At 52.7% G+C, this 21626-nt stretch overlaps 1 protein-coding gene across 1 annotated transcript in view; it reads left to right on the top strand.

Annotated features, from left to right (window-relative positions):
• SLC45A1 (solute carrier family 45 member 1) overlaps positions 1 to 21343 on the top strand; it is a 28258-nt gene extending 6915 nt beyond the window's left edge. The window contains exons 2-9 of the mRNA XM_033228505.1: positions 1 to 378; positions 945 to 1037; positions 1467 to 1691; positions 6100 to 6827; positions 12585 to 12738; positions 15016 to 15192; positions 16682 to 16887; positions 20924 to 21343. The exon at positions 1 to 378 is cut by the window's left edge and continues 43 nt beyond it. Of these exons, the coding sequence (XP_033084396.1) occupies positions 1 to 378; positions 945 to 1037; positions 1467 to 1691; positions 6100 to 6827; positions 12585 to 12738; positions 15016 to 15192; positions 16682 to 16887; positions 20924 to 21190 (2228 nt within the window). The 3' untranslated portion in view covers positions 21191 to 21343. The remainder of the gene's footprint in view (positions 379 to 944; positions 1038 to 1466; positions 1692 to 6099; positions 6828 to 12584; positions 12739 to 15015; positions 15193 to 16681; positions 16888 to 20923) is intronic.
• The last annotated feature ends 283 nt before the right edge of the window (positions 21344 to 21626 follow it).

Below are 21626 nucleotides of genomic sequence, written 5' to 3'. Positions count from 1 at the left end.
GCACCCCGCCGGGAGACGCCTTCTTCCCCAGTGTGGCCCCACAGGACTTCTGGAGGTCCCAGGTCACGGGCTACTCGGGGTCCGTGACACGACACCTCAGTCACCGGGCCAACAACTTCAAACGACACCCCAAGAGGAGGAAGTGCATTCGTCCCTCCCCACCCCCGCCCCCCAACACCCCGTGCCCGCTTGAGCTGGTGGACTTCGGGGACCTGCACCCCCAGAGGTCCTTCCGGGAGCTGCTTTTCAATGGCTGCATCCTCTTTGGCATCGAGTTCAGCTACGCCATGGAGACGGCGTACGTGACCCCCGTGCTCCTGCAGATGGGCCTGCCTGACCAGCTCTACAGCCTGGTGTGGTTCATCAGCCCCATCCTCGGTGAGCCCCAGCTCCTCCCCGATGGCGGAGGGCCTCTGGAAGCTTCCAGAAGCCTCATTGCAGCAGCTTGAGGGTCCTTAGGGGAGAAGGGAGGATCAAGAGTTAAGTTCCCCTCGTTAGTCTGGGACTGTGGGAACACAGGTACTGCCGGTCATATCCCAGATTTTAAGTTCCTTATCAAAACCAGACAATAGAACAGGGATTTAGCAGCCCCCAAGGGCTGACACCATCTCATGCCAGGCTGTCCTTGTCAGAGGGTCCAAGTCATAGCACTTGGTGTCACGTGGGCCTGGAAGGTCCTGAAATTTCTTGGATTCCCAAGGAAAGTCATGGCTGTTTAGGGCCTTAGGGTACAAAGTGGAGGATTTAAGGAGATGCTGAGTGATCCCAAGAGTTAGCTTTGGTTTCCGAGTTCAGGGTTTTGTCACTGACTCTGTTTCATCATCTTATTCTTTTGATGCACTGGGGGTGTTTGAGAGCAGCCACTTCAGGAATGTGGAGGCTGATTCGGTGTCCCCATGTGCCGTGGGGAACCCGGCAATGACCACTGGCCTGCTCTGTTTCAGGATTCCTACTGCAGCCTCTGTTGGGTGCTTGGAGTGACCGGTGTACCTCAAGGTTTGGAAGGAGACGCCCTTTCATTCTTGTCCTGGCTATAGGTCTGTTGTTTTGGCATGGAAATAAAATGGAGAGGAAAAAAAAAAAAAAGGCCCCAACTGCCTCCTTTTAGGAAAATTTAAAAGAACATTGACCATAATAGTTACCCAGATAGCTCTGGACCTGCACTGGTGTGAGGCAGGGAGTGCCCGGTAACCTGACCTGAGTTAACTGTGAGAATAGATCCTTTGATCATTTTTAAAAACGAGTTGATAAAGTTCATCTCATTTCTTCTCTGCTTAATGAAATAAAAACCCCCATCCACGTGCAAAATATATGGTGAGTTTGCAGGCGACCTTTCCACTGGGCTGTACTTGAGGTTTAAGTTTTTAAAATTCTTGGGTCCTAAAGATTCTAGACATAAGTCGTGAGCTGCGGGGGATAGAACTGGTCTGCATTTTCTTGGGGTGACTTTGTTTCTCTGTGTCCAGGGGCACTGCTGGGCCTCTCACTCTTGCTGAATGGCCGGGACATTGGCATCGCCCTGGCTGACGTGACCGGCAACCACAAGTGGGGCCTGCTGCTGACCGTGTGCGGGGTGGTGCTGATGGACTTTAGTGCCGACTCAGCAGATAACCCCAGCCACGCCTACATGATGGACGTGTGCAGCCCTGTGGACCAGGACCGAGGCCTGAACATCCATGCCCTCCTGGCAGGTGAGTCTCCCGCAGCAGGGCCAAGGCTGGGTCTGCAGGGCTGCAGGCTTCAGACATGTGGCTTTTGAGGCCCTTCCTCACTCCGTGATTTAACAAAGAAGCTGGGAGAATTCCAATATATAGAGAAACACTGAAGTGATTGAAAATACATACCTCGGCCGGGCGTGGTGGCTCACGCCTGTAATCTCAGCACTTTGGGAGGCCGAGACGGGCGGATCACGAGGTCAGGAGATTGAGACCATCCTGGCTAACACGGTGAAACCCCGTCTCTACTGAAAATACAAAAAATTAGTTGGGCGTGGTGGCGGGCGCCTGTAGTTCCAGCTTCTTGGGAGGCTGAGGCCGGAGAATGGCGTGAACCTGGGAGCTGGGTGACAGAGTGAGACTCTTTCTCAAAAAAAAAAAAAAGAAGATACATATCTCACACAACACCCATCAACCACAACCTATGCTGTTGACACATAAACAACAATTATAGGTCTATACATCCAAATGTTTCTATTCATGGATTCTCATTGTTTGAGGTAGTTATGTTCTACAGTCACCACAAACACTGAATTAGCAAACACTGAGTCTCGCTCCTAGGAAAAATACAGGGTTAGGTTCCTGTGAGCCTCTGGTCACAACGTTTTCATCAATGGATTAACACATAACCTTGTTGTATGTGTTTCTGTTTAAAACCCCTTATTTCATCTATGCCTTTGGCTGATTAATGTTGAATTGACGGCCAACAGTGCTGCAACTCACGCTTGAACAAAGCATCACTGTTGCATGCATTTTCTGCACGAGGCGCGTCCGGCCTTCTTGCACTTGGGAACGTCAGACAGCTTGGAGGCCATTTAAACAGTGAAACACCAACAGAAAACATAAAAATGTAAAAAAGGTGGCACTAAATAGACCACACAAAAAAACTCTTGTTTTGGCCAGGTGCGGTGGCTCACACCTGTAATCCCAGCACTTTGGGAGGCCGAGGTGGGCGGATGACCTGAGGTCAGGAGTTCAAGACCAGCCTGACCAACATGGAGAAACGCCATCTCTACTAAAAATACAAAAAATCAGCCGAGCGTGGTGGCGCTTGCCTGTAATCCCAGCTACTGGGGAGGCTGAGGCGGGAGAATCACTTGAACCTGGGAGGCGGAGGTTGCAGTGAGCCGAGATCACGCTATTGCACTCCAGCCTGGCGACATGGCGACAGAGCGAGACCCCATCTCAAAAACAAACAAACAAACAAACACCAACTCTTGTTTCCAGTGTGAGTGTGGAGACAAGAAAGCAGAGCTCAGCCCTGTGGGGCCTCAGCTGGACCATGTGCCCTTGGAAGTGCAGGCGATGTGCTGTTGTGTGCAAATCCTTGAATGATGGTGAGAGCACCATGAGGTCTGGTTCTGGTTTTACCTCACTAAATGGTAGTGAGGAGGTGAATTCACAAATACGGAATCTACAGATAATGAGGATCGAGTGTGTGTGCATGGCCGCACGTGTTATACATACCATGCATGTATGTATGTATATATACACACCTGTGGCATGCTTAGTGGCAAAACAGGAGAAATGTTACCATCAAAGTCAGGAATGAGGCAAGACTGCGCCCATCCCACAGAACCACTGCCATTAGGGAGACACAAACAGAAGGAGCGAGGTCAGCCCCACTGGTCTCTGGGGCTGGACGTATGGAAACTTCAAGGGAATTAGCTGCAAAGCAGTGCAGGAGTTCAGTATGATGCTTAGTTATCAATGTGCTGTATAAAAATCAATACTGGTCGGGTGCAGTGGCCTAATCTCAACACCTTGGGAGGCGAAGCCGAGAGAATTGCTTGAGTTCAGGAGTTTGAAACCAGCTTGGGGGAATAATGAGACCACATCTTTAAAAACATAAAATTAAATAAATAAGTAACTGTAGCTTTTCTATATAAAATATTTGCCTTGTTGCAGAATAAAATGGAAGAAAAAAATTCCATTTAAAATAGCAACTGGGGCTGGGCATGGTGGCTCATGCCTGTAACTCCAGCACTTTGAGAGGCTCAACTGGGTGGATCACTTGAGGTCAGGAGTTCAAGACCAGCCTGGCCAACATGGCAAAACCCCATCTCTACTAAAAATACAAAAAATTAGCCAGGTATGTGTTGCACATGCCTGTAGTCCCAGCCACTTGGGAGGTTGAGGCAGGAGAATTGCTTGAACCCAGGGGGTGGAGGTTGCAGTGAGCCGAGATTGTGCCACTGCACTCCAGCCTGAGCGAAGGAGTGAAACTCTATCTCAAAATAAATAAAGTAAAAAATAAAATAAAAAACAAATAAAATAGCAATTGGCTGGGCTGAAGGTAGTGAGTTGTCTTGATTGATGGCTCATAGTCAGTTACAGATGGAACTCCTGCCTCATCTCTTTCCCCAGCCCTCACTGCTGCACTTGACTAGTCTTGAAAAAGCAATAGATATTGGAACGATGTTTAAAAATCAAGGGAAAGCCTTAATGAGACCCATACAGGGTCTGAATGAAGAGGCTGGGTCACCCGGTGGTTAGGGACTCGGGCTCTGGAAGCTGAAAGTCCACACTGCACAGATGGCTCGGCCTCCCCAAGCCTCGGTCGCAAATCCTGGAAAATGTTGCCGCTTCTCTCCCTGTTTCCACACGTGCGCTGCTGTGGGCCATGCTGGGCAAGTGCTGGGCTTGGCAGAGTGGAAGAGGGATGTTGGTTTTTACCTTACGCCCCTCTATGAGAATGCACCACTTCGATCATTCAAGAAAATTAGTAATAAAGTTCATCTGGGCCAGGTGCAGTGGCTCATGCCTGTAATCCCAGCACTCTGGGAGGCCAAGGCGGGCAGATCACCTGAGGTCAGGAGTTCAAGACCAGCTTGGCCAACACGGTGAAACCCCATCTCTACTAAACATAGAAAAATTAGCTGGGCGTGGTGGCGCATGCCTGTATTCCCAGCTACTTGGGAGGCTGAGGCAGGAGAATCCCTTGAGCCCAGGAAGAAGAGGTGGCAGTGAGCCGATATGGCGTCCCTGCACTCCAACCTGGGCAACAAGAGTGAAACTCCATCTCAAAAAAATAAATAGATAAAAGATAAAGTTTATCTGAAATCTGACCTTGGATAAGGGTCATGAACAGCAATGATGTCTTTCAGGAAGGGAGGAGGGAAGGTAATTAGAATCACGATCATGGGAAGTCAAGAATAATAAAACGCCCAGGGGCAGTGGGGAGGCAGAAAGACTCCCAGGTCTAGCAGAACAGAGGCAGAGAAGGGACAGGACTGGGGCTTTTAAATGGGCGTGCAAATGAAATGAAAAGGCCCATCTGGGAGAAAGGAAGGAAGATCTACAGTGAAACCTCGAAATAATGAGATCCACAGTCATGCCACCCTTGGGTATGTGTGGAAGGCTGAGCTGGGAGTGTCTGAAGCCCAGGCCTGTCCATAGAAGTTCTTATTTGAAAGGTAAAACCCTCATGTGGCCAAGTCTTCCCCAAACCAAAAATCCCATGCTGGTAGCAGGCAGGTTCCTCCTCACCAGCAGCGGTAAACCGAGAGAACCCTCCTCTCCTCTCAACACTAGACGGACTCAAAATGTGGCTGAACTCACAATAAAACAAAATGCAACACCGGATCCCTGGTGGGGTGGGTGTGGTGGACGCGCAGCTGGCTGGGGTGGAGCCCCTGTGGCTTCCCTGGCTTTTGCCACTGAAGCACAGAGCCGAGCTGGGAGAAGCCGCAGTGTTTGGAGGTAAATCTGCCCACTGCTGTTGGGCCCCCACGGCATTGCTCACAGTTTCTTGCCGTGCTCCGTGGCCAGGGCTGGGCTGGCCGGTGCCCCGAGGCGTGGAGGGAGAACAGCAGGAACAGCAGTGATCCAATCCTTACTTTTCTGCTGTGGGCTGATGGCTCAGAGATCAGAGAGCTGCCCGCCAGGGTGTGGGGAGGCAGGACCCGTCCGTGGTCACCAGAAGGGGTGACTCTCCTCATGGTGTTTCATGCACGAGGTCAAACACCCACATGCACACGTGTGGTCGGCTGTGTGTGAGCGATGGGATCGGCCCTGAGCTGGTGGGGCCTTGGAGGGAGGATGCGTCCGGTGTCAGCATTTGCTCCAGGGGCCTGAAAGGTTACAGGGAAAGTGGAACAGGCAGGAAGTGGAAGGGGATGTGGGCAGGTGGTCACTGTGCTGCTGCTGGGGGTCGCGCCGGGAAGGGCCCTGCAGGTGGCCGTGCAGGACAGGAGGGAGACCTCCTCAAGGGGTCCGCCCTGGGAATCCTGTCCCATTTTGTTGGGGTTTAGGTGGGACGAGTACTGTGCCCACGTCCCTGGAATGGCCTTGGCTACCTTCGTGTCCTTCTAAGAAACGGAGCCACCGCGCTTGGGGCTTCTCCTCCCACAGAGGGGAACTCAAACCCTGTCTCTTTTCCCAGGTCTCGGAGGAGGCTTCGGATACGTGGTCGGCGGAATCCACTGGGATAAAACTGGCTTTGGGAGGGCCCTGGGGGGGCAGCTCCGTGTCATTTATCTCTTCACCGCGGTCACCCTGAGTGTCACCACCGTCCTGACCCTGGTCAGCATCCCTGAGAGGCCGCTGCGGCCGCCGGGTGAGAAGCGGGCAGCCATGAAGAGCCCCAGCCTCCCACTGCCCCCATCCCCACCCGTCCTGCCAGAGGAAGGCTCCGGTGACACCCTCCCGTCGCACGTGGCCACCAACTTCTCCAGCCCCATCTCCCCACCCAGCCCCCTCACACCCAAGTACGGCAGCTTCATCAGCAGGGACAGCTCCCTGACGGGCATCAGCGAGTTCGCCTCATCCTTCGGCACGGCCAACATAGACAGCGTCCTCATTGACTGCTTCACGGGCGGCCATGACAGCTACCTGGCCATCCCCGGCAGCGTCCCCAGGCCGCCCATCAGCGTCAGTTTCCCCCGGGCCCCCGATGGCTTCTACCGCCAGGACCGTGGACTTCTGGAGGGCAGAGAGGGTGCCCTGACCTCCGGCTGTGACGGGGACATTCTGAGGGTGGGCTCCTTGGACACCTCTAAGCCGAGATCGTCAGGGATTCTGAAGAGACCCCAAACCTTGGCCATCCCGGACACGGCCGGAGGAGGGGGTCCTGAAACTAGCAGGAGAAGGAATGTGACCTTCAGTCAGCAGGTAACAGCAGATGTCGGGGAAGCCAGAGCTCAGAGGGCAGCATCGGGGGTCCCCCGGTCAGTTACATGACGAACAGGGAGAGTCCATCCAGGAAGAAATTCCTGGCTGTCATGGAGGTATTGCCAAGTGCTTTGGCCTAAAGAGAAAAGCCTTAGAGGCCAGGCGCGGTGGCTCACGTCTGTAGTCCCAGCACTTTAGGAGGCTAAGGCAGGAGGATCACTTGAACTCAGGAGTTTGAGATCAGCCTGGGCAACATGGTGAAACCCCATCTCTACTAAAAATATAAAAAGTAGCTGGGCGTGGGGCACACATGTGTGGTCCCAACCACTGTGGAGGCTGAAGAAAGGATGGCTTGAGCCCAGGGGTTTGAAGCTGTAGGGAGCCATGACTGCACCACCGCACTCCAGCCTGGGTGACAGAGCAAGACCCTGTCTCAGGAAAAAAAAAAAGACAAGCCTCAGAAACATGACGCCTTCCCCTGCATGTTAGTGAACAAGTTCTGGGCCTGAGTCCACCTATGAGTGAGTGAGTTCAGAGCATTTGTTAGGTATCAGGTGGTTTAAAATCCTGGCTGGGAGCGACACAGCTCTTTTAAACACTTATGTTTGCCCAAACGTAATTCTGGCCGGGCTTGTCCTGCTAGTCAGTTTCTTACAGGCATGGTGTGCACCCCACTTGTTCCTGGTATTTTTCCCTAGACATCCGGGCTCCAGCCCATTTTGGCAGTGGGAATCCCGTGCCAATACATCCAAGTCTTCACTGACAGTGAACCTGCAGATGTGTCTGGGATCATCCCTCCTGGTGCCTGACATCCGTTCACTCCTGGAGGCTGTACACAAATGGGAATCTCTGGGGCAGTGCCATCTTCCGCGAAGGTCAAGAACCTTCCAGAAAGCTGTTTAAGTTGTATTTTCTATATGTCAGATGAGCTGCAAGACCACTAACTGATCTGTGGGGTTTCATGGGCTGATTTTTTTTTTTTTTTTCTGAAGACAGAGTCTTGCTCTGTCGCCCAGGCTGGAGTGCAGAGGCATGATCTCAGCTCACTGCAACCTCCACCTCCTGGGTTCAATGGATTCTCCTGCTTCAGCCTCCCGAGTAGCTGGGACTACAGGCGCCCACCACCACGCCCAGCTAATTTTGTATTTTTAGTAGAGACGGGGTTTTACCATGTTGGCCAGACTGGTCTTGAACTCCCGGCCTCAAGTGATCCTCCCACCTTGGCCTCCCAAAGTGCTGGGATTACAGGCGTGAGCCACCACACTCAGCCAGAATCCATGGTCTTTAAGTAAAGAAAGGTTATTCTCGGCCGGGCGTGGTGGCTCAAGCCTGTAATCCCAGCAGTTTGGGAGGCCGAGACGGGTGGATCACAAGGTCAGGAGATCGAGACCATCCTGGTCTACACGGTGAAACCCCGTCTCTACTAAAAAATACAAGAAACTAGCCGGGCAAGATGGCGGGCGCCTGTAGTCCCAGTTACTCAGGAGGCTGAGGCAGGAGAATCACTTGAACCTGGGAGGCGGAGCTTGCAGTGAGCCGAGATCGCGCCACAGTGAGACTCCGTCTCAAAAAAAAAAAAAAAAGAAAGAAAGAAAGGTTAGGCCAGGCGCGGTGGCTCACGCCTGTAATCCCAGCACTTTGGGAGGCCGAGACGGGCGGATCACGAGGTCAGGAGATCGAGACCATCCTGACTAACACGGTGAAACCCTGTCTCTACTAAAAATACAAAAATTAGCCGGGCGAGGTGGCGGGCGCCTGTAGTCCCAGCTACACCTGAGGCTGAGGCAGGAGAATGGCGTGAACCCGGGAGGCGGAGCTTGCAGTGAGTGGAGATCGCGCCACCGCACTCCAGCCTGGGCGACAGAGCGAGACTCCGTCTCAAAAAAAAAAAAGAAAGGTTATTCTCTTATTTAAAGTAGACATAAGAGTTACTGGCCTGCCCACCCCAACGGGCGTTGCAGGAGGAAAGTTCAGGAGGAATGTGGTGTTCCGGGTCCTACAAAGCCGAGTGTCATTTGCCTGGTTCTTCGAGGGAGGCAGCTGGAAAAGCGGAGCAGCCGGGAGACCTGGCCCAGGAGACGCCTGGCTTGGCCACAGAGGCACGTGGGCCGTGTCTCCTAAATGAAGTAGACCCTGCTCTGCCTGGCCCTGTCCCATTGGGTTTAAATGGGACCCGGTCCTCAGTTCATTTCCCCCTCAGGGGTTCACATGTCCTGTCTCTGCCTAGATGACTTCCCTGATTTAGTCAGAGGTAACTGGAAATGGGGCTTGCACTGTTCATTTTCCTCTCCTTTCCTTTCCTCTCCTTTCCTTTATTTTCCTCTCCTCTCCTCTCCTCTCCTCTCCCCTCCCCTCTCCTCTCCTCTCCTGTCCTCTCCTCTCCTCTCCTCCCCTCCCCTTCCCTTCCCCCTTTCCTTTCCTCCCCTCTCCTCCCCTCTCCTCTCCTCCCCTCCCCTTCCCTTCCCTTTCCCCTTTCCTTTCCTCTCCTCTCCTCTCCGCTCCTCTCCTCTCCTCTCCTTTCTTTTTTCTTTTTTGATTATTTTGTCTTGTTTTGGTTTTTACTTACTTTTTAAAAATATATAGAGATGGGCTCTTACCATGTTGCCCAGGTTGGTCTTGAGCTCCTAGGCTCAAGCGATCCACCTGCCTTGGCCTCCCAAAGTGCTGGAATTACAGGTGTGAGCCACCGAGCCTGGCCTTGTTTGGTTTTGTTTTGAGACAGGGTCTCACTCTGTTGCCCGGGCTGGAAGGCGGTGGTGCAATCACGGCTCACTGCAGCCTCAATCTCCCAGGCCTGAGTGATCCTCCCATCTCAGCCTCCTGAGTAGCTGGGACTACAGGTGTGTGCCACCACACCCAGCTAATTTTTTTATTTTTTGTAGAGATGGGGTCTCACTATGTGGCCCAAGCTGGTCTTGAACTCCTAGGCTCCAGCGGTCCTCCCACCTCGGCTTCTCAAACAGCTGGGATCCCAGGTGTGAGCCACCACACCCGGCCCCATTTTCTCCTTGGAGTGAGCAGGATGGTGCCTTTCCTTTGCTTTTCTCTGGTGTGTGTGGCCGGGGTGCCTACAGTCTCAGCATGAGGAAGGTCGCTGCCTAGGCGTGTGCAGGCCTCACAGGGACATCTACTGAGGCTCCTGGTGGCACCAAGGACACACAGAGCTCCTGTCTAGAAAGGGCTTGAGGAACTGGGAATCACTGGAGAGCCAGGAAAACTCATCCTTATGAAGGAAAGGAAAGAGGTTTTCTTTTTTTTTCTTTTTTGAGATGGAGTCTCGCTCTGTCGCCCAGGCTGGAGTGCAGTGGCCGGATCTCAGCTCACTGCAAGCTCCGCCTCCCGGGTTTACGCCATTCTCCTGCCTCAGCTCCTGAGTAGCTGGGACTACAGGCGCCCGCCACCTCGCCCGGCTAGTTTTTTGTATTTTTTAGCAGAGACGAGGGTTCACCGTGTTAGCCAGGATAGTCTCGATCTCCTGACCTCGTGATCCACCCGTCTCGGCCTCCCAAAGTGCTGGGATTACAGGCTTGAGCCACTCCACAGCGCCCGGCCGGAAAGAGGTTTTCTAATTGCTCAGGTCGAGGGCGCCGCCAGCCTCGTCATGGATGATGCCCGGGTAATTAATCTTGCCTTTGGCAACACTGGATCGTCCCAGACTGTTTCAAAAAGTTCAAACTGGCTTTAGATTCAGTTCTTCAGGTGTGACTGAAAATCTCTGGCCAGACATGGTGGCTCATGCCTGTAATCCCAGCACTTTGGGAGGCTGAGGCAGGTGGATCATGAGGTCAGGAGATGGAGACCATCCTGGATAACATGGTGAAACCCTGTTTCTACTAAAAATACAAAAATAAAAACTTGGCCCAGCGTGGTGGCGGGAGCCTGTAGTCCCAGCTGCTGGGGAGGCTGAGGCAGGAGAATGGCGTGAACCCGGGAGGCGGAGCTTGCAGTGAGCCGAGATCACGCGGCTGCACTCCAGCCTGGGCGACAGAGGGAGACTCCATCTCAAAAAAAAAAAAAAAAGAAAATCTCATCTTCATCCCCCTTTTCCCTTTCCTTTCTCCATAGAGTGTAATTTATGCATCAGTGCCTTGAGGAAAGTAAAAATCATGAGCTAAATATAAACACATCCAGGCTCAACGGAGACAGAGGCGTAACTGCAGCGCTGTTCCTCCGCAGGCGTGGGGGACGCGCTCTGCTGATGTGGGTGTCCTGGGAGCCGGCACTGCGGCCTCTCCGCTTCCTATCCCACGGGGAGTGTCCAAGGCCGACCGCACCACAGACACCCCAGTGGAGTGAGGCAGCAGCGCCTCTTTGCTCTCAAACATCTAAATTCAAAAACGACCAGTTCCCCAAGGTGGGAGGGAGGATCACTTGAGGCCAGGAGTTTGAGACCAGCCTGGGCGACATAGCGAGACCTCATCTCCCTAACGGTTTTTTTAAAATTAGCCAGGCGTGGTGGTGCACGCCTGTAGTCCCAGCTACTCGGTAGGCTAAGGTAGGAGGATCACTTGAGCCCAGGAGGCTGAGGCTGCAGTAAGCCATGACCGCACCACTGCACTCCAGCCCGGGCGACAGAGCAAGACTCTGGCTCTAAAACAACAACAACAACAAAATGACTAGTTCCCCTGACTGGAGTCTGTACCCTAAACCCAAGCAGGGCTACTTGGAATGAAACCTTCTCATTCCAGGAGGAGTTTGCAAACCTAGTGAAGATGTCCATGGAATGTTGTTCTTGAGCCCCGGAAAGAAATCGAAGCCCCTCGCACCAGTTTCCATCCTGTTGACCACGGGGCTTGTTGTGTGTTGTGTGAGCCCCTGTCGAGGGCTGAGGCGCTCGTGTGGGCAGGGCCACCCTGTCTTCTGTGTGGTGGAGGTTCCACCTGTCCAGAGAGAATTTTGAACACATGTTCCTGGTGGCCACCTTGAAATAAGTCTTTCCCAGACTTCTCTTATGAAAAAGAAAGGACTGGCCGGGCGCAGTGGCTCAAGCCTGTAATCCCAGCACTTTGGGAGGCCGAGATGGGCGGATCACAAGGTCAGGAGATCGAGACCATCCTGGCTAACATGGTGAAACCCCGTCTCTACTAAAAAATACAAAAAAACTAGCCGGGCGAGGTGGCAGGCGCCTGTAGTCCCAGCTACTCGGGAGGCTGAGGCAGGAGAATGGCGGAAACCCAGGAGGCGGAGCTTGCAGTGAGCTGAGATCCGGCCACTGCACTCCAGCCTGGGAGACAGAGCGAGACTCTGCCTCAAAAAAAAAAAGAAAGAAAGAAAGAAAAGAAAGAAAAAGAAAAAGAAAAAGAAAGGACTTCCTAAGTGTTTGGATCTGAACTGACCCACGTGTTTGTATTTCAAATGCATTTTGCATTTTGCAAAGTCTTATCTCACTCCCTGTGGCACCAATCATGTCCTGTGGCCAAACTGTAGGCATACCCGAAATGAAATTCTAGTCTTAGCTGGTCCGGGGCCTCGGAAGCGATGCCCTGAAGCCGTTCCTCTGAGGTTGGGGTCCATGCGGGGCTCATGCCGTCTGATAAGAAGACAGACCCGTGCAGTGTTTCCGAGAACGCATTCCCCTGAGCAGAGCAGGGTCTGTGCTGCCTGATGGGGGTGCAGGGTCTGTGCTGCCTGATGGGGGTGCAGGGTCTGTGCTGTCTGATGGGGGTGCAGGGTCTGTGCTGCCTGATGGGGGTGCAGGGTCTGTGCTGCCTGATGGGGGTGCGGGGCTCTGATGAGGGGTTTGTGGGCTCTTCCCAGGTCGCCAACATCCTGCTCAACGGCGTGAAGTATGAGAGTGAGCTGACGGGCTCCAGCGAGCGCGCGGAGCAGCCTCTGTCCGTGGGGCGCCTCTGCTCCACCATCTGCAACATGCCCAAGGCGCTGCGCACCCTCTGCGTCAACCACTTCCTGGGTGAGCTCCCGGCCAAGCCTCCCCGTAGTCCCGGTCCTGCTCGGGGCTCTCACCCCACTGGCCTCCCAGGATGCCCCTGAGCCTCCCTTCCTAGAACTTTTCTGTGTTCACCAGCCCCCTGCAGCAGCACCAAGGGCAGGCCTGGGGTGCCATGGCTGCCCTGGAGGGCTTTTCTCCGGGATGCCTGCCCTGGACAGCCCCAAACTAAACCAGGTGTCACCATTGAGAGCCACATAGCTCACTCTGGATCCGACATCTGAGTCTCCATAGCCAAAATTCTTATGACCTGAAGCCCTTTGGACAACTCTCTAGTGGAATGATGGACCCACACCTTCCCACCTTCCCACCTTCCAACTTTGTCTTGCTCTGTCTTCAAGCACAGACCCCACACCTGCCTGCCTGGGTCTACTGCCATTCGTAAATTCACACGGCTCACCTTTGAATGACCATTGAAAAGCACCAACTTGCATTTCATTCCATTTAGTCTCTTTTCGCTGTTGAGTGGTTGAACGTTTGAACATGATTCAGAATTTGAGGCTGGGCACGGTGGCTCACGCCTGTTATCCCAGCACTTGGGGAGGCCAAGGCTGGTGGATCACGAGGTGAGACAATTGAGACCATCCTGGCCACCATGGTGAAACCCCGTCTCTACTAAAAATACAAAAATTAGCCAGGCGTGGTGGCGAGTGTCTATAGTTCCAGCTACTTGGGAGGCTGAGACAGGAGAATTGCTTGAACCCAGAAGGTGGAGATTGCAGTGAGCTGAGATGGCACCACTGCACTCCAGCCAGCCTGGTGACAGAGCAAGACTCCACCTCAAAAAAAAAAAAAAAAAAGAAAAGAAAAGAAAAAAGAATTTGAGATAATCTAGGCTCTCATATATTGTGGGACATAAATCAACATGACCTTCTAGAAGGCAGTTTCGTAATGGGTGAGAATCTTGAAAATGGTCCTACCTTTTCCCCCTGTGACCTTACTCAGTATTCCATGCAAGCCCGTAATCAAAAACTCTATTCAGAATATATGTGCGAGGTACTGATCACAGCATGGCTTAGGACAGCCACAGACTGCGATCGGGGATAGAGATGTAAAACAGTTGGGGAAGGGTTAAATATATCAGGGTGCAGGCCGGGCGCGGTGGCTCAAGCCTGTAATCCCAGCACTTTGGGAGGCCGAGACGGGCGGATCACGAGGTCAGGAGATCGAGACCATCCTGGCTAATACGGTGAAACCCCGTTTCTACTAAAAATACAAAAAAACTAGCCGGGCGACGAGGCGGGCGCCTGTAGTCCCAGCTACTCGGGAGGCTGAGACAGGAGAATGGCGTGAACCCGGGAGGCGGAGCTTGCAGTGAGCTGAGAGCCGGCCACTGCACTCCAGCCTGGGCGGCAGAGCAAGACTCCGTCTCAAAAAAAAAAAAAAAAAAATATATATATATATATATATCAGGGTGCACCCACACTGTGAAATATTCTGCTGCCATCAAAACGAGTCTGTTTAATAATTCTCGATGGCATAGAACATTGTAGATGATAATTCATTATGGTTCGAGAGGGCCTGTAAATACCACCTTCCTCTACCAAAGATGGAATTCCCATGGTTCAAGGAATGGAGTGCTAAGCACATCTGCCAGCACATCCATGTCTGTGCTTCCCGGTGGATTTCTCCCAATTAAATGGACCCCCTCCCCTGTATCGCCCACGTAGCTGGAGCACCTCCACTGCTACCCTTGCCTCATGTTTATAGAAATATATGGTGGTTTAAAATAAGAAAAAAAATTGTAAGGAAACTCTGTTAGTCTGTTCTCACACTGTTAATAAAGACATACCCAAAACTGGGTAATTTATAAAGAAAAAGAAGTTTAATGGACTCAGAGTTCCACAAGACTGGGGAGACCTCACCATCATGGCAGAAGGCAAAGAAGGCACAAAGGCACATCTTACATGGTGGCAGGCAAGGAAGGGGGCGTGTTCAGGGAACTGCCATTTATAAAACCATCAGGTCTCATGGGACGTATTCACGACCATGAGAACAGCATGGGAAAGACCCACCGCCGTGATCCCGTTACCTCCCACCAGGTCCCTCCTGTGACACACAGGGATTACGGGAGCTACAGTTAGAGATGAGATTTGGGTGGGGACGCAGCCAAATCATATCAGAAACGAACACAGTTTTAATCGCTCCGTGCTTTTATAACCAGTCGATGTGTGTTGGTTAGAGAAAGGGCAGAGTGCTGGCCTTTGCCCCCGAGGTCATGAACCCCTTTCTTTCTTCCAGGGTGGCTCTCATTCGAGGGGATGTTGCTCTTCTACACGGACTTCATGGGCGAGGTGGTGTTTCAGGGGGACCCCAAGGCCCCGCACACGTCCGAGGCGTATCAGAAGTACAACAGCGGCGTGACCATGGGCTGCTGGGGCATGTGCATCTACGCCTTCAGTGCAGCCTTCTACTCAGGTACCCGCCACCAGCCAGGCTGGCACGGCAGTGAGGGCTTTGGTTGGGTCCCTGGAGCATGTGAAGTGAAGGCAGGTTCATGTCCTTATGATTACAGACACTACATCCCAATTTGGGGGGCGCCACTGTCTTTCCCGGCTGCAGGGCACTGGGCCTGGGGGAGCCAGACTGAAGAAATGGAGCCTGTGGGCCTCAGGCCTCTGAGAGCTGGTGGCCTACGGGGCACGGGTGCTTGTCAGGACCTGACTACACCTGCAGGCCGTAGCGAGGGTGAAGTGGGGCCTCGGGGGGAACCCTGAGGCCATTCCCAGGCAGCATACTGTCTGCCAGCTCCCAGCTCCTTCCCACTTTGATTCAGGAAGCAACCTGTCCCCGAGGAGGTGGGGGCAGGGGTGTGTGATCATGGAGCGTGGGGGTGGGCAGGGGCCAGGAGCCCGGATGACTTTGAGGTTCTCTGTCTGGGTACCCTTGGAGCACAGTGCTGAGTTCACACCAGGGCGAAGCCGAGGATTCCCATGGGGCCTGGCTGGTAGCGTGCACCGGGCAAATTTTGTCCCAGAGGTCCACACACTTTTTCCGCAAAAGGCCGCAGAGTTGGTATTTCCAGCTTTGCCGGCCCAGCGGTCTCTGTTGCAGCCCCTCACCGAAAGCCACAGACAGGGGAAACCGAGTGGGCGTGCTGTGTGCCAATAAAACTGCACTGTGTTCACTGAAATACGAATTTAATGTGATTTTCACGTCACAGAATATTCATCTCTTTTTGATTTTTTAAATTAATTTTTTTTTAAATTTACAAAACTAGTCTGCAGGTTGGACTTCGCCTTCGAGCCATAATCTGCCAACTGCTTTATTTTAGTTGCCCCCATCTTCATGGGTTCGAGCCCCAAAGTAGAGGGTCACTGAGGGGCTGCAGCAAGAAGAAATTTGTCAGATCTCACTTGCCAGTCCTCGGGGCGGCACCTTGGATGTTGGGTTCCCCCATAGCCGTGTGGCCTTGGGGCGTGGGGAACTGGCCCCATTTTATCGATTCTAGGGAGCCCCGTTGCTGATATCCATGCTGTCCCGTCATCTTGGGGGTGTAAAGATGGTGGCCGACGACGGGATGGGCTGCTGTCGTGCCCATAATTACACAAGAACACAGAGGTTTAGCTCGAGTCCCTCAGTCCTTGAGTCTTTTTGGTGTCACAACCCCAAGATCCCTCCACCTGCAGAAGCCCTGGGGGACCTGACCCGAGCCGGTGTGAACAGGACACCCTGGTCCTGCCATCCATCCAGATAGCCCTGTCCTGGGCACCCACCAGAGTTACTGGGGCGGTCTCTCAGCTCCCCTGGGTCCCCCAGGAAGTACTTTCTGGTCTGGGGCAAGTGGCCTGCCAAGCCAGGTCCCACCACTACTAGCTTCAGGTCAGCCGCAGGGAGGTAGCGCTGGAAGCTGAGTCCCCGGAGGCTCTGGCCGTGTGGCACTGCTCACCCTCTCTGTGGCCCGCAGCGATCCTGGAGAAGCTGGAGGAGTTCCTCAGCGTCCGCACCCTCTACTTCATCGCCTATCTCGCCTTCGGCCTGGGGACGGGGCTCGCCACCCTCTCCAGGAACCTCTACGTGGTCCTGTCGCTCTGCATAACCTACGGGGTTTTATTCTCCACCCTGTGCACCTTGCCCTACTCGCTGCTCTGCGATTACTACCAGAGTAAGAAGGTAAGTGCTCTTCCTTGTCTTGCTTCGGGTCCGCTTCTTGGAGAAGCCCCTCCTGAGAACTGTCCCCCAGGACCAGCGGCACAGTCCACAGAGCCTGGTGCACAATGACGACTGTCAAGACAGCAATGGCAGAGCATTCAACCAAGGGCGGCCCTTCTGAGCATGGGGCGTGCCCCCTGCCTGTAATCCCCTCACTGCCTCCTTGGCAGAAGCCTCCAGCTCACCCAGCCTCTGGGGTGGGCTCTGTCCTTTGCCCGGATGCACGGAATGGGAGGCTGCCCCTTCCTACTCCTTTGTCAGGTCACGGGGTCTCCTGTTGACGCCTGTCCCAGCCATTCAGGGTGGGGCTTATGGGGAGGCAGCAAAGTTCAGAAAACTCAGCAATCCAGATCAATAACATGTTAATACAGTATTTTTAAAAATCAGAATTTTTGCCAAAAATCCATGCAGAACAAAAACATCAATTTTTCTTTTTCTTTTTTTTTTTTTTTGAGATGGAGTCTCACTCTGTCACCCAGGCTGGAGTGCAATGGCACGATCTCGGCTCACTGCAACCTCCGCCTCCCGGGTTCCAGCGATCCCCCTGCCTCAGCCTCCCAAGTAGCTGGGATTACAGGCAGGCACCACCATGCCCAGCTAACTTTTTATATTTTTAGTAGAGACGGGGTTTCACCATATTGGTCAGGCTGGTCTCAATCTCCTGACCTTGTGATCCGTCCACCTCAGCCTCCCAAAGTGCTGCGATTACAGGCGTGAGCCACTGTGTCCCACCCAAAATTTTAAATACAGGATCAGTTCACCATGTACTAGGGACTCTGATAGTCAGCTCAGCTCCTGAACCTTGAGGCGACATCCTTTTTCTCTGTGGACCTCAGTTCTGTCCTTGAATCCTGACCAGATGTTTCTTGCCCTCTGGTCTCAGAATTCTCTTGGCTTCTTATTCCTTGATCCACTTGCCAGTTTTATCACGTCACCCTTGTTCCTCATGGCTTCCCATCCAGCCGTGGGTATTAGGTGACTGTGTCATTTATTAGATTCTGGCATGCTTTAATAACAGCCGAACCATTTCATTACTTGGATAGGCCTGAGTACCTTACCAAGCAGATTAAAAGGATATGGTGCCCATCCTTTAGAAAAGAACAGCTAAAACCTTGTTATGGATTATGAATTTCGCATAAAGAAAAATAATCAGGCATAAATTAAGAGGGGGCTGGGCACGGTGGCTCACGCCTGTAGTCCCAGCTACTTAGGACGCCGAGGCAGATCACGAGGTCAGGAGATTGAGACCATCTTGGCTAACACAGTGAAACCCCATCTCTACTAAAAATACAAAAAATTAGCCAGGTGTTGTGGCGGGCTCCTGTAGTTCCAGCTACTCAGGAGGCTGAAGCTGGAGAACGGCGTGAACCCTGGAGGTGGAGGTCGCAGTGAGCCAAGATTGTGCCACTGGACTCCAGCCTGGCCAATAGAGCAAGACTCTGTCTCAAAAAAAAAAAAAAAAAATGAAATTTCACTTCACATAACTTAAAACATGGCTGTTTCAATCAATGAAACTCAAGTTTCTCCTGGATCCCAGAATTCAACCTGTATTTATAAACGTATAATATATTTAGCTACTATTTTGTTTAAATGAACTCGTTGGGCTAGGTTGGTAAATGTTATAATTTTTACTATTTTCTACAGAGAAAATAGTTTCTAATTCAAGTTGGAGCTATCTGTGCAGCAGTTTCTCTACAGTTGTACATAAATGTTTTTACTATAAAATGACCTAATGTATAAAATACTACTGCATGCCATAATAAAGATAGTAATACTTTCAAAAAAAAAAAAAAAAAGAGAGAGAAAGGATCAATAACAGTGCTGAGCCACACCATATTGGAATCTGAGGCAAAAAGAAAAATGGCATTTAAAAGTGCCTTAAAAGGCCGAGTGCAGTAGCTCATGCCTGTAATCCCAGCACTTGGGGCGGCCGAGGCGGGTGGATCACTTGAGGTCAGGAGTTCAAGATCAGTCTGGCCAACATGACGAAACCGTGTCTACTAAAAATACAAAAATTAGCCGGGCATGGTGGCCCGTGCCCATAATCCCAGCTACTCGGGAGACTGAAGCAGGAGAATCGCTTGAACCCAGGAGGCGGGGGTTGCAGTGATCCAAGATTGCGCGACTGCACTCCAGCCTGGGTGACAGAGGCTGCGTAAATAAATAAACAGGCTGGGCGTGGTGGCTCACGCCTGTAATCCCAGCACTTTGGGAGACCGAGGTGGGTGGATCACAAGGTCAGGAGATCGAGACCATCCTGGCTAACACGGTGAAACTCCGTCTCTACTAAAAAATACAAAAAATTAGCCGGGCGCGGTGGCGGGCGCTTGTAGTCCCAGCTACTTGGGAGGCTGAGGCAGGAGAATGGTGAGAACCTGGGAGGCAGAGCTTGCAGTGAGCCGAGATCGCGCCACTGCACTCCAGCAGGGGGACAGAGTGAGACTCCGTCTCAAATAAACAAACAAACAAACAAACAAACAAATAAATAAAGTGCCTTAAATTTTTGTTGATATTTTGCTCAGCATAGACTTTTAACAGCTGTATTGAGATATCGTGCACCATCTAATAGCGTGTGACGTGCACCGTTCGGTGGTTTCGGCACACGCAGAGTTGTACAACCGTCACCACCATCAATTTCAGAACAATTTTGTCAGCCCAGGAAGAACTCGTCAGCTGTCACCCCTCTGACCCTCCCACTCTACCAGGCCTAGGTAACCACTAACCTACTTCCTGTCCCCATGGACTTGCCTATTTGGGACGTCTCCTGTGATGAAGTCAGGCAATCCATGGCCTCTTGTGTCTGGCATCTATGGCGCAGCTGTAGGCTTCGAGCTCCATCCATGCTGTTTCCTGGGTCAGGGCCTCATTCCTTTTTATGGTCACATAATGTTTCCACCATAATTTTCTTTTGCAGTGACTTTGAAATTTTAAAATGCTGCATTGAAATATTACCTGGACAGCCTGGGCAACATAGTCAGACCCATCTCTTAAAAAAAAAATTAAAAATTAGCCAGATGTGGTGGCATGCGCCTGTAGTCCCAGCTATTCAGGAGGCTGAGGTGGGAGGATCACCTGAGCCCAGGAGGCTGAGGCTGCAGTGAGCTGAGATTGTGCCACTGCACTCCAGCTTGGGCAACAGAGCAAGACCCTGTCTCAATAAAGAAAAAGAAAAAAGAAAGAAAGAAAAAAAGAAATATGACCTGGATTACTGAGTTTCTCTCTCTCCCTTTTAATCTCATGCCTCAGTTGCCTCCCCTAGGCCTGGGCCTGATTTGTTTTAAGGAGTTTGGAGTCTGACACGTTCAGCTGGGCTGGCCCTGAGCACAGCCCTTCTGATGGGGGTAGAATTGGCACGGGGAAGCCGCAGGGGAGGCCCAGGCTCCCAAGTCACAGCAATGCCCACTCACCCAGCACCTTGCAGGCCGGCTGGTGCTGGGGGAGCTGAGTGACAGAAATCCATGCCACGGCTCCCCACTGTCGCTCTGCACAGACCACACTCTCAGCCACTGTCTCCCAGCGTGGCATGCAGGGAAGGGAGAGTGAGTGACGTGTCCAAGCTGGAGGCCACGAGGACCTCAGAGCCTCAGACAGAGGACCAAAGGGCGTCATGTGCAGAGGACTTTCTGGGGAGCGGTGTTGAGCAGGTCCCATCCTGGACGAAGGTGAAGGATGGGATGGTGGGACTGGGGTGGCCACCTGGCTGTGCAGATTGGTTTTCTCTGGGTGAGAGGACGGGGAAGAGCTCAAGTGCTGAGCGGGGAAAGTGTCTCCGGCCACCTCGTCTGCCCCATTAGTCACGGATTCTTTTCATTGTCGTCATCTCTCCAAACACAAATATTGTTAAACTCTTGGCTGAACTCCCTGTGCATGTCGGCACCGGAAAATGTGAGGCCGCTGTGCGTGGGCCGCTCAGGCCTCCTGGGCTCGCAGGACACATGGAGCTCGGTCACCTCGTGCTGCGAAGGGTCTCGCTGACACGTTTCTTCCTCTGGGTCAGTTTGCAGGGTCCAGTGCGGACGGCACCCGGCGGGGCATGGGCGTGGACATCTCTCTGCTGAGCTGCCAGTACTTCCTGGCCCAGATTCTGGTCTCCCTGGTCCTGGGGCCCCTGACCTCGGCCGTGGGCAGCGCCAACGGGGTGATGTACTTCTCCAGCCTCGTGTCCTTCCTGGGCTGCCTGTACTCCTCCCTGTTTGTCATTTATGAAATTCCTCCCAGCGACGCTGCAGACGAGGAGCACCGGCCTCTCCTGCTGAATGTCTGACATCGCGGAGCCTCGACTCTGGACACACGCCTGCACCTGGGGGTCTGCAGCAGGCCGACCAGCGAGGACTAAAGGACCTTGGTGGACAGGGGGACAGGCTGCCTACTGGAATGTAAATATGTGATAAAATAATAAACGACAGCGGCAAAGCCTGCGGTTTCAGGCATTGCTCTCCGGTGGCTGAGAGGTCCACAGGGGATTGAGTTACCCTCCTGAGGACTTGGGCAGGGGGAGGTTTGTAAGAATCTTTTTTTGAAAATGAAGGTGTAATTCAAAGCTTCTCAACCAGGGGCAATTTTGCCACCCCACCCCCACCCCCAGGAAGACGTCTGGCAATGTCTGGAGATAGCTTTGGTTGTCACAACTCAGGGATGCTGTAAACCTCCCACGGCACACAGGACTGCCGCAACGGCAAGGAGCTAGCAAGACCCACAGG

The sequence above is a fragment of the Trachypithecus francoisi genome, unplaced genomic scaffold, assembly GCF_009764315.1.
Source record: "Trachypithecus francoisi isolate TF-2019V2 unplaced genomic scaffold, Tfra_2.0 Lachesis_group12, whole genome shotgun sequence".
NCBI lineage: Eukaryota > Metazoa > Chordata > Mammalia > Primates > Cercopithecidae > Trachypithecus > Trachypithecus francoisi.
Note: the sequence above shows the minus strand (reverse complement) of the source record. Positions and strands in the feature narration are given on the sequence as shown.